Source organism: Channa argus, chromosome 22 (genome assembly GCF_033026475.1).
Source record: "Channa argus isolate prfri chromosome 22, Channa argus male v1.0, whole genome shotgun sequence".
In the NCBI taxonomy this organism is placed as follows: Eukaryota; Metazoa; Chordata; class Actinopteri; order Anabantiformes; family Channidae; genus Channa; species Channa argus.
In genome coordinates this window covers 4,480,532-4,493,244 of record NC_090218.1, presented here as the reverse complement: position 1 = coordinate 4,493,244, position 12,713 = coordinate 4,480,532, and the positions used below count along the sequence as shown (strand labels likewise).

General features: G+C 37.0%; 1 protein-coding gene across 5 annotated transcripts; it reads right to left on the bottom strand.

Moving 5' to 3' along the window:
• Positions 1-378: 378 nt before the first annotated feature.
• rcc1l (RCC1 like) lies at positions 379-12,090 on the bottom strand. 5 transcript variants are annotated; one of them, XM_067491886.1, is made up of 12 exons: positions 11,883-12,090; positions 10,976-11,258; positions 10,019-10,148; positions 8,949-9,077; positions 8,084-8,150; positions 7,229-7,280; positions 6,944-7,028; positions 4,944-5,125; positions 3,833-3,920; positions 2,271-2,444; positions 1,358-1,443; positions 379-870 (listed from the first exon to the last, which is right to left on the bottom strand). In XM_067491886.1, exons 2-12 carry the CDS (start codon positions 11,255-11,257, stop codon positions 793-795), a joined length of 1,353 nt encoding a protein of 450 aa, XP_067347987.1. In that variant the 5' UTR covers position 11,258; positions 11,883-12,090; the 3' UTR covers positions 379-792. The 5 variants fall into 5 exon arrangements, 3 of the variants coding, with proteins under 3 accessions (XP_067347987.1, XP_067347985.1, XP_067347986.1); XM_067491884.1 differs by having other exon boundaries at positions 1,362-1,443; XM_067491885.1 differs by lacking the exon at positions 11,883-12,090 and adding an exon at positions 11,672-11,767 and having other exon boundaries at positions 1,362-1,443.
• Between the last annotated feature and the right edge of the window lie 623 nt (positions 12,091-12,713).

Here is a 12,713-nt window from a genome sequence, read left to right as displayed (position 1 = left end):
AAACATTTCATAGGCTTCCAGAGATTTTAATTGTTACGACATATTGCTTGAGATAATCCCAAACCATATGGTACTACAGTATATTACTTCATTCACCGAATATTTTTCTGTCACAGAAAATAATTTTGTTTTGTGGCAAGTCAGCAACATGCCAAGAAAGAAAAAAACATTATTTTTTAGTAATATCTACTGTCACTGCAATATGTGATCTGGTGGAAACCATATTTATTGCAAGTCTGTTCTGAATTTTAGAGTTTTGGCCTTTGTTTAAATAAGTCATGTTACACTGTACTTCCAGATTACAGTTACCAGATGTCTGCAATTAATTTGGTGGATATCATAACAGATATAAATGATGATATAAAGCATTTAACTGCCTTGTTTTTCCAATGAGCAGTCCAAACAATATTCAGAGAAAAACTGCAAATCATCACATTGAAGAAGCTCCAACCATAAATTGATTTGAATTTTTTTTTTTGAAAAATTACTCCATCCTTAATCACCTAAATGTTTAATTGACTGTCGTTTTAGCTCTAAATGTAACAAAGTGAAATTGTCCTCGGATGAAGGTTTCATCCTGTATGAGTGTCATAAAGCATAAAGTGACACTGTTCTGCAGTCCTTGCTCATTGCTTGACGTCACCACAGGACGGAGGGACATGAGTCGCCTGTGGAGAGCAGCTGGCTTCAAGACACTAGAGCAGTCCCCATCCACTCCCGGGGGTCAGTCAGGGTTCAAGGGGGCTTAGCAATATGTCCAGCCTTTCATCCTCTGCTGGGAAAAACAAGAGCTCACAAGAGGGACTTGACCAGCGCCACCATGTGGTCAACACCGCACGCCACGTCCACCACTTGACCTGGGACAGTAACCTGACAAAAATAAGTTTAAAAAAAAAAAAAAATCACACAAACAAACTTTGCTTATATGAGCAATGAGCAATTGTTTTAATTCTATCTGTGATGATCATGTTTAAGAAAAATGTATTTGGTTTCTTTTTCTGACAGTGTCTACTAATGACACTTTCAAGTCGTGTTAAAGTGTCCTCTGGGAATGTGGAGGCTATAAGGAACAAATTATTTCCTTTTTTATCTAAATACAAAATACAATCTACCACCAACTATTATTATACTACTATAAACATTGTGTTAGTTTAGTTACTTTATTACATCTTGTGGATTGATAAGAAAAATGGCTTTAACCCCCATTTTTAGCCTTCACTGTTTCTTTTTTCTAATACTACAACATAGGTACAGCACATTTGCACATTTTATCTTGATTAAAAAATAAAATATGGTATTTCAGCTGCATGTTTGACTCTGTATTTGCGCGACTAATATTGAATCAGTGTTGTCTTACTCGCCATGGGAAGTACTGGTCGTCTCTCTTCCCGATGCCCAAACAACCTCTCACATTCTTCCCCCAGACGAAGAGCTCACCACGATCTGCAATGAACCATCCAACATTAGCATGCTGTGGGCCTGAGCTCCTGCTGAGCCTCAACACAAAGCAGCTGCAGTCTTTTACTGAGATGACGTGTGAAACACACAGAAATTCATATAATTCTTAAGGGCCTACGTTAAGAACTATGTTTTACTACACAGCGCCTTGTGATTTGACCACTGACTACTCTGAGACAAGGTTTCCAAAAAACCTAACTACACAAAATTAAATTTACAGTTAATTTGAAAAATACACAAAAGGCAAAAATGATAAGTTTAACATTTTTAAATTGATCTTTTTCCACTTCCACTTTCCACCGCAAAAGTTGTGCAATGAGACTTTATGTAAGATACAAAATCAATGTAAGCAAATATGATCATGTGTGTCTATATCAAAAGAACATCTGAACACACTGCAAACATTTCTGCTACCCCTCAAAACCAAAGAACCAATCAATGACATCTGAAGTTGTGTAACAGAGAACGACTATATCTGTCAGGGTTTTTTTTTTTTTTTTTATGTTGTTGGCTGGTTTTAGTAGTTTGAGTCTGACTAGTAAAAAGTGGCTAAAGGGGATTTTAGTCTCACATCATCCACTCCCATGACGAGAACCTTCTTTGTCCAAGGCCAAAAATAGACGAAATTACCGGACGACTTTGCGGTTTATGAGTTTTATGTTTTATGTTATTTTTCCTTGCAGAAATCAAAAAACCTCAGGAGAGCAATATTCAAAAACATCAATAAACCTGGTCTGTAGCTGACAGAGGTCTCAGCTAGTACGGTTTTTGGTGGAAATGTATTATTAATGGCTGTGTACAAACATTCCTACCTGTTACTGCAGCAAAATGGTTAAGGCCACATCTGATCCTTGCAACGGCGACTGAAGGGCTGAACTCTGAGCGTCCAAACAGTGTGGGAGGAATCTTCTCTGGAAGTGAGGTTTCAGATAAGTTCGGGCCTTTCCCGAGAATCCCATATCCCCAGACAAATACCTCTCCATCTTCTAAAAGGAGTGGACACACAGACAGGCTCAAGTTGGCATTTACATTTAAAGAAATACAGTGAAATTGAAGTATGTGAATTATTATACATCCTCGATATAATTACAACTCTATAGAGAGATTATTATTATTAATAATAATAATAATAACAAAACTCACAGACATGCTAGCAGCTCTGTGAGGCTTCACAGCTGAACTTTGAGTGAAATGCTGCCATTTGGATGTTTAAAAAAGTATACATTTTACTATGTTCACCAGGTTTTGCATTTTAGCAAACTAATCCACCAATTAGCACCAAACTCAAACTACAACTGAGGCTCATGTTGGCCATAAACCATTGTGACCAGGTTTTGAAAGGACCTTTACCCACCCCAGCTTTCCCTAACACCTAATACTACTTTACCCGCCCTTATTTTGAAGATGGCCCCAAATAAAGTCCCTTCTTTCATTTTACAGTATAAAGAAGGTCTAATTTCTTTGAACTGAACCTTAATACTATTTGGATTCACTTCTGCTATTTTCTGGCTTTGTGAGCATTCAGTCACACCTCAACATTTTTAGTTTTATGCTTTCATGCTTTTATTTCTCTGTGCATGTGACATATTTAGCTCATGTGCCATGTTGGTTTTGAATTTAGGAGTATATTAAAAGCCAAGAAATGTAACAGTCAACAACTAATTTATTTTGAATTTTAATTTATTAGGACCTGTCTACCTACATTAATACGAACATTATTTAAATTGGCACTTTTCTTTACTGTCCTGAAATGTATGATCTGGATTTTGTAAAGCAATGACCAGATGCTGCAGAGAATGATACTAAAATGTAACTTAAATAGTTATTAATGATGCTTCCTACACACATTTTGCTGAAGCAAGATTGTGACATAACTGTTTAGGTATTAAAAGTAAAAGTTAGCATTTCAGATTGGAGTACAAGTACAAATAAGTTTATGTGAAAAAGAAAAAAGATGATCAAATTGAGCTGAAATGTCGCATTTACCAGTAAACCATTTGCATGGTGATAAAAATGTTTTTAAGCCTAAAAGCAAAACAAGAATGTGTCACTGATTATTTTGGGAAGGTTGAGAGTCGTTTTCTGCTCCTGCTTGATGAATACAACCTCTAGAGGATGCAGAGGTGGTTTAAGGAAATTAGTTTGCTTGCTGGCTGACTAAGAGCTCATTTATAAACGGCACTGAAACAAACGAAACAAAAAGATTGAGGATACAGATGTTTACTTCAAAAACTTAAAGACTGTCTCCAACAGGCAAAACCTTGGTGATGTCACCAAGAGGAAGTATACAGATTCACTGCTTTGAATCAAACTAATTTTAAAACAATTCAAACTTAGTATCCACATGTACATAATCTGCTTACTGTATATGTACCATTGAGAATGGCCACCTGCGTGCCTCCACATGCTGCCTGAGCCACCTTTCCACAGCCTTTTAGAGGAAGATGCCGAGGGGAGCTGATCTGAAAGATAATTATATAAATGATTGAGGGTAAATACATGCTGCAAGATAAGTTTGCTGCTCATCCCTCTAATATTTCTAAATAATATAACCTACCTATAGTATGCTGTATGTAGTATTTGCCCTGAAATGTGGTGACTGTCCATTTGGAGCATCCAGTCATCCAACTAACTGACTTCTTTACACTTCTATGAGGAAATTTGTGTTGGTTAAATTTTCTGTCTGCAGACTTGGTCTTAAAAAACCAGGCAGCATTGCCCCAATAACGAGATTTCCTTTCATTCATTCTTTCACTCAGCTTACGCGTTTGTGCAGTTGGGGAAAGGTGATTAGAAACCTGGTTACATGTACACAGGGCAGAGAAATCAGCGTTGTGCAACAGAAATGTAACTGGGGAAACCGGGTTTCCCTAATCCTCTACCGTGATTTCGGAAACCAGCTTTCCCGTTTACACGACGCTTACGAAATCAGCTTTCCCGAGAAAGCCGACTCGAACCTGGTTACTTAAGTCCACGTAAACACACTCATATTTAGAGTCAGACATGAAGGAATTTCACCTGTAGCATGAGCTATGTACAGATGTACAACTTCTGATGCTCAGCAGTATAATGAAGTAATAATATGTAGTTCTATGTATTATGTTCTATGTATTATGTTGCCAGTTTATCATAGTCTGAGTCGTGGACTGTTTAGCCTTTAGTACTTTCATCTAACTTAATGTCAAACAGATATGCAGATATGCTATAGCTCTGCCGTGACATGGCGTTAACCACTATAATATTTCTTCATTTATTTAGATCTATTCATATCACTTTATATATTTGTTATGCTTTCATGTGGTGGTTTGTAGATTTTAGACAGGTGGAAATAGAATCTTACAGGACTATCAGAAGGCTTCTGAAACACAGTAATACAACTCTTTGTGTCATATGAGCAGACATAAAGAAGTATACCCACAATTCAGAAGATACAATAGTATTCTAGCATTTTTGTAGTCAGATCCAGGTGCATACACTGTTTTTACCTGTGTGGCCTCAGTGACAGAGGCCAGCTGCAGGTACTCAGAGTTGCCCCATCCATACAGCTGTCCATCTGTGGACACTGCCAGGCTGCAGTCTCCATATGTGCTGATCTGCTGCACCTCCACGCCTGCCAGGTCCCCACCCAGTTCCACTGGACTGGAGCAGATGTTGTTGTGTCCCAGACCTAAAGACAAGAAACTGCAGTGATCAAACTGCTACAAGTTAAATCTTCAGCCTCAAGTTAAAATAGATGACTTTTAGTTATACTCACCAATATACAATTATTTTTTTTCTTAAGACTTTTAATGACTTTTTTTAAAGAAAAGCTCCAGATGTCTCCTAAGTTGATTAATATTAGATCCTACATCTGTGTATGAGTGCAGTACATAAACAAAGGAGACTTCATACCTTCTGTGACATGTTTTGGAGTGACTGTACAAAATATCGATGTCTAAGAAAGAAAGTTACCCAACTTTTGTATCTTGCACTTCTCAGGAATGTTAAGAAAATATTAAATTTGATGTCATGATACAAAAACATTATTATTGGTCTTACAGTATATATTGTGTGGTCTCATTACATGTGCTTCCATTTTATTTTTCCCTTCTTGATTACAGAAGTCATTAGCCAAGTCAACCATGTTTTCCTTGGAGAATATATACTCAAGGCAAGAATTGTTCAATCTACACTGAAGTCATACGTGTGGCAATATCATGGCTTTCCTCTAGTGTAAAGTCTGAAAAGTAAATCTAATATGATTTGATGATAAAGAACCTGTAAGCTGTTTAAGCCAATAAGGCCAAACACCACAGCTAACACACATCATGACTGCTCAGCTTCTGCAAAAAAAACATACATTCAACCCCTTTTTACAATCCAGTGTGTGAGCTAAAGGAATAATTCAAGTAAATTTGAAAACAATTACTTCAGAATGTTTCTCACAGTGCTGCAATGCATATTTTCATCAAGAAAACACAAATGTCCACAGTTACACAGCCATGATTAATTTGTCCAACATCTGTATCTTGTGTCACCTCAGCTAATTGCAACTCCGAAGACAACAGGATATGCTAATTCTGAGATACCTTTGGAGTATGGAATTTGGTCACAGAGGCAATGGTAAAATTAAGTGAACCCAAAAACCAGTGTGCATGTTAAGTGCATTGGATTTGTGAGTGTGCTGTTAGTGTTCCCCAGCATCCCACAATGCAGTGCTCACGTCTACCAATGAAGAAAGTGGTTGTGGAAGAACTTGAGGAAGATCTTGAAAAATAAAAATAAGAAATATAAGAAATGTTTAGAAAAATCTTTTGCCTTTTTAAAGTTTAATTAGTATGACTCTATAAAAGCTGCCATACTGTGATGTCCTTCTAGTATAAAATGCAATGCGCATTGAAACTTTTCTTTGATGTTGATAAGACAAAATTTGTTTTTTTTTTTTCTTTCTGCCATCCATTCAAATGATAAAAACTAAATTAATTTGGAGCTGCTCAATCATCTGGAAATTTGGGTTGATAGCATGCTTAATTTTAAACCTTGTCTGGAACAACTGGCAGACAATTTTAAGATAAAAATGGATTTCTCTCTTTTTCTCTAAATGACAGATAAACACTTCTTAAAATCACCCATCATTACTGTGCTTGATTGTGGAGATGATGTGTACTCTCATGCTCACTTAAAGCACCGATAATGAGTTTAACATTGTCTTATACATTGTAAATATACATATTTCTGTACTATATATAGAAATAGTCTGTGTGACTGTGTGATGTTTGTGCCTTATCTCTGTTCTGCTTCTGTACTCAGGTCCCTCTTGCAAACGAGGTCTTCAACACAGCGAGACTACCTGATTATACAAATCTTAATAGTTTTCTATGAAACAGATGATGCTGCACATAATATATTTAGCTATATAGAGCAAAGTAGAGAACAGTTTTCATCTAACAAGGAGAGTGACTGAGCCCAATACAAAAATTGTCTCTTTTCTTTGAAGTGCACTGACCCGTCTGTCCATCTGCACCCCATCCACATGCAAACACTTTTCCTGTCTCAGTGAGGAAAAGGCTGTGATCCTGTCCACATGCCACCTGGGGGGAAAAAAACAACTGCATCTTTAGACCAGATTTCATTCAGCAGTAAAAGAAATGTGTAGAAATACAGCCAATGAAACTTTATTGTGTACACTTTACAAGTGTAAGAGTAATTCAGCTAATTAATATGTTTAAAAACACAATCTGTGTGGGTCTCCAACAAAAATTTTCACAGCTCAGGAAAAGGCTGCACTCACCTGGACAACCCTGCTGTCGAAGCCTTCTATCTTGTGAATGATGTGACTGCCACTGTTTGAACATGAGACAGAGAAATAAATGATCCATCCATCCACGACAGCAGCATTGGCATTTCTCTTTCAGCCTTCCTCTGACCTCCCACAAGAAGATGACTCACAGATAAACAATACATCTAATGCAAGATGCCTATAAGGTGATTGACACTTTTCTGTTCATGCTTTCTTATGAAATCAGCTCAGCTGTTGATAGACGTTTAGAAACAAATATTTTGTTTAAAATTTCAAGGGCAAAAAAATTACTTATTTTCAGTCTTGGCAGCAATTTCCATGGGTAACATAGTTCTACTTTCATGAACTGCTGAGATATGGGATATGCTGTGACTCGTATTATTATCCAAACTGTACACAACTGTTAAACTTTATAGGCTGAACTTCCTAATAAAAGTTGACATACTTTGCATATTTTCTAATGCACATCATGAGGACTGCACATGATTGCTAGTTTTCTACTTGCAAATGCTTCTATTCTACATCCAAGTCATAAATACAATAACGGCCAGTCCAAAACTGGAGTCTGAGAAACTGCCAAAGATTTATCAGCCACTACTTGTTTTTGGGGCATTAACAAATAACAAAGACTAAGTCTTCTGAGCATACACAGAACATATTACTGCATATGTGACTTCACTGTAGAGATTTTTCTCTGCTCCCACATCTCAGGAACATAATCACTGCCCATACAAATGACTGCTAAAACTTTTTAATGAAGCAAGACCTAAGTTGTCATAAAACAGACACTGAGTAAACTAATCTTTTGACATCAGACTAAGCTGTGTTGTGTGCGTCAGAACAGACCTGTAGACTTCATCTTCAACTATCCGCCTTCCACACTGGCCATACGCATTGTTGCCCATGCTGAAAACTTGAAAGAGACAAACAGAAGTCAGTTAGCAACCAATTATCACTACGGTTAAATGTTAATGTGATGCCTTTGTTATCCAAACGAGTAACTTAAGTACGACTCAGTAAATACACAACAATGATGTCAGAGCTTCAGAACTGATTTACAAATTAGATTATTTAAAGAGGTTTTCAAGAGAATGCAAAGATCTGTGTTAAATTAAAATGTCTACAGATTGTTGTGACCAAAGGATAGTAATTCACACACACAATAAAGGTTTCTTCTGAGTACAGTATAGAGTCCTGTGCTTCCAAAGTTCTGTATTGATAATGTGCCACGCTGGGCCAGTTAAGACATGAAATGCACAGGTAAAGGCCCGTAAACACACCCGTAAAAAAAAAAATATATAATTTAGATGAACAAAAGTCACTATGCCATTCTTAGTAAACAATTTAGAAATAGATATTTTACTGACTTATAATTTTTTTTTAAATGATGCTTGTTTAAACATTAAGAAATTAGCAAAAGACCCTGTTGGGCTTTTCATATGAGATGTAACAGCTGGCTTATAATTATTTATTTTAAGTGACGAATGGGTGGAGGATGTAAAGGACACAATTGGTAGGTAACAACAGATGTGAATGAATATACAGGTGGGCTTTCTCTTCCCACAAATTGTGACAAACTCTCAGTCTCCTCTAAATAGTCTTCAGTGATTCATAGCACAGCTTAAGATGGAGTTCTTTCTGCAAAACGTGAACAACTTTATTCCCCCGTGGGTCTGGATTCATGCTGATATAAGAGGTCCGTGTCTCTTACCTCCCTCTTGATCAGTGAGGACCAAGGAATGAGCCCGGCCACATGCTACCTGTACAACTCTGGTTTGCAGAGGCTCAACAAGTGGCAGAGGCACCAGGGATGGCTCCAAGATAAAGTCATAACTCCGAACTACAGTCAGGAAAACACAAGGGTTAGCAATGTTTTCATGAGGCAGACTGCTAACAGGACAAAGAGACAGAAAACTGTTTACCACGCGGATACTATAAGTAAAATCATTAACATTCAGGACATATTCATAGTTGTCAGGGCCTAAAGTACCTTATTTCACATCAGTTTTGTATACTAAATTGCTAATACTGTTTTTTGTTATTTTATGCCAATCAAGTATCAAGTTCTAAGATATGAACTGGACAGAATAGCAATGTTGACTATTTCAAATGATGTTTTGAAACTAATGTATTCTGTGCGAGTAAAAAAGCATCAAACTGACCATATGTGTAAAAAAGCAGGTCACCTGCTCTGTCTGGCTGCTTGTGAGCACCAGAAATCTTCAAAAGCATAAGTTTCACCAATTAGTGTTGCAAAATAACTGTATGTTGTATGTTTACTTTATGTTGACTGACATACAGTTAAAGGATTTTACCAAAAAAAAGGTTTCATTAATGACTGTGGCCACATAGGGGCAGCAGAGCAAGGTAAAATTACACTCTGCACCTATTACTGCCATATAAAGTCGATGTAGCAAACAGCTGAACGTTCCTGGGGACATTAAACGTTATTAGCAGTTATTTAAAATGTCAAGCTTCATAAAGGCTGACAACTGTTAAGTATAATATTCTTCATCCTTTTAGCTTTAATTTTATCTTGGCCACCACCTGCTTGGGTTTCTCAGGAGGCTTTATCTGAAAATCAATGCTGGCTGTGACTTAAGTTAATTCTCTTTGTCACTACAAAAGATCGTTTACACATTGTGCATAATCTCAGGTCCCATTGTTCAGACAATAATCATTAACTAGTGCAGCTTCTAATTACACATTTTCAGAGCAAGTAATGCGGAGCAGAGAGAATCAGTATTTCTTCTTGTGTATTTACAGAAAGGCTTTCCTTACGGCGACTTTGCTGGGTGCGTTGGAAGCCTAGCTGAGAGTCCTTGTTCAGACCCATTCCCCACAGCTTGGACACATCTTTGGTTGAGGAGGCAATGAGAGTGAAGCCATAACCACAAGCAGCTGAAGTGATCTACAACACAAGCAGAGTTCAGCTTTATAAACTAAGTTTTGTAATAAGATTAATATGATCCTTATCAACCCAGTCCTGCAGGTTAGGATTGTTTACCAAATAAGTTTCTTTAATGTCAATATTCATATTAGTATTATTGAAATATTTATAATGCCAAGACTATAATATCAGTAACTGAATTAGTTATACACTATTTCTGAATACATAATATGTTTCTACTGTAAGGAAATGGTTTTTGCAGAGTGACTGTTTAATACATGTAGCTCTATACATTTAAAATCATATATGCATCTTATTCAAGGTGTAATCACCTCTAAAATAATAACGGCACATTCACAATGTTTTTTTCATATGTTACAGTAATTAAAGGATATATGTCATTCTTATTACTCGAGTGGCTGAAAGATTGCATGCACACACAGGCTTTAAAACCCCTAACCAGCAAATTTAACACATTTCTGTAATCGAATCTCAACCTGGCCCCTTCAAAACAATCCCTCACTGTGTTTAAGGCTTAATTTTTGCCAAACAACTCTGAGGGAATGAATAGTTCAATTTAATTTAAAAAGCAATAAAACTCATAAAAACAAATGCATTCTAACTTATTGATTAAATCATATTAACCAAGCAACAATTTCCTCCAGCTTGATCAAGCCACACTGCAGTTATTAACAGGGGTGGAGGGCACAAAATACTGCAATACTGCAGTAATTTTCCAGGCTACAACAATGCAGCACTTAAAATGCATAATTTCACTGACTTGTTCAAGAAAAAAAATGAAAAAAATGTTTTACTGTCATAAATCATCAAGAGTAAGATGGTTTTACCTGCTCTGCGGTCTCCAGGCGGTAAGGAGTGAGCTGGTATTTGCGAGGCTTCTTCCGACCACTGTCAGGCACTACAAAGCTGGGAATACCCAGAGCACCAGTAAAGCTAAAGCCCCAGACAAACACTTTGTGACTGGGCCTTTTGTGTTGGCCAACATACTGAAAGACCGGATCACTGCTGCTTTTCTCCTGAGGTCTGGATACTTTGAGTGTCGCGTAACCACACACTTGAAGCTTCTTGCTCACATGTCGAGTGCACAGACGTACACATGGAAAAGCCATCCTTTAGTAAAGGTGGACAAGACAGTGCAAAACAATTAGTTCCATTAGTGGACAGATATAGTTTTCATAAAAATGAATTCAGTGTAAAGGACAAAGGAACCAGCACTAAAGCAAATGTTGTTGGCCTGATAATGACGAGTGCAGCTAATGTCAATCAAAATGAGCTCTGTTCTTAATGATTTATAACACAAATTTCCCTCTCATAATACAATACTAGAACGGTAATTGTTTTATTATGTATGATTTAATATGATCATTCATAGAATTTGTTTGGATAAGATAGTTGAAAAATGAAAATGTTGAATAAAATGGCACTAATGAATAATAAAGTAATATTTGAATAGCACCATCACATCTCGTCGGGTTAGAAATCATTACTTTATTTCTTTGACACCTGATATCCATCCACCTTACCGGCATCGCAGGAACGTACATTTTACGGCAACATGTGTCCACGTTAGCTGCCTAACGTTAGCGTTGAAACAACCGATTCAGATTAGATTTAACGTCTAATCAACGATGCTTGTTATTGATCTGACAACGCCGAATAAGACAAAGGCCTGTTATGACGAGTATAAATGAGTTAGCGGTGTTTCTCACGACAAAACACGTTTAAAATACTTACGGAAAGATACAAATCTGAGCGATGCGAGCAGAATTTCGCCTCGTGTTCTATCCCCGCATGTAACCAATGAACTCACACATGTTCCACGTGTTACAGGCTAATGTGCCGTTAAGGAACTTTGTTACGTTAACGTTACAAGCTGAGAACCTTTTTATTTCAATGTCGTCTTAGCCTGTTTGTTTTGCTCACATTTACTTTGGTGGTGGTGGTGGGGGGGGGGGGGGGGGGGGCACGTTTCTTCTTCCGCTCTGTTGTTCTTTAAAAGTTAGTTACATAAACATGGCGCCACCTACTGTGCGGGGGCGTAATGACTCCATGTCAGTGTTCTGTTTTTTATCCTGTAAATTTCCTCTAAAAAGGAAAAGTAGATCAGTGATTTCCAATCTTCCTTTATATTTAGCTTATGTTCATTCTGTCGCGTCTTGATTGTACCTCTTGGCATTTGTCTCATCTTTCCAATTAGTATTTTTATGTATTGTGTTTGAAGTGTCTGTGTAGAGCTATTATTTTATAGTATCTCTTCTTCAGGTCTTCATTTAAAGAACTGTGTACTTTGTACTTCACAGTCAACAAAGTGCTCAAGTGGTGAAAATCAAGAAATAAAATTTAAAAAAGGCAGTTTGACTTAATAAAAGCAGCTTGCCTATTGTACTGTGTTTAAGCATAAGGGCTTTGACAGGATATGTTTAGTAAAGCTATTTTTACATTTATATTTTCTAAAATATGTGAAGTAAAATTATAGACTTACATTTTATCTTCAGATAGATTTGTTATAAACTCTTATGTAATAGAAATCAGACAGCAAGCACTGACCAATAATCTCTGGAAATG

What these genes read in the sequence shown, in the direction of transcription:
- rcc1l (XM_067491884.1), bottom strand. Translation starts at nt 11,257, where the DNA reads ATGGCTTTTCCATGTGTACGTCTGTGCACTCGACATGTGAGCAAGAAG. An exon ending in GCCTGGAGACCGCAGAGCAG is followed by an intron (nt 10,149 to 10,975) that starts GTAAAACCATCT and finishes CTTGTGTTGTAG; the next exon opens with ATCACTTCAGCTGCTTGTGG. An exon ending in GCAGGTGGCCATTCTCAATG is followed by an intron (nt 2,445 to 3,832) that starts GTACATATACAG and finishes CACTCCTTTTAG; the next exon opens with AAGATGGAGAGGTATTTGTC.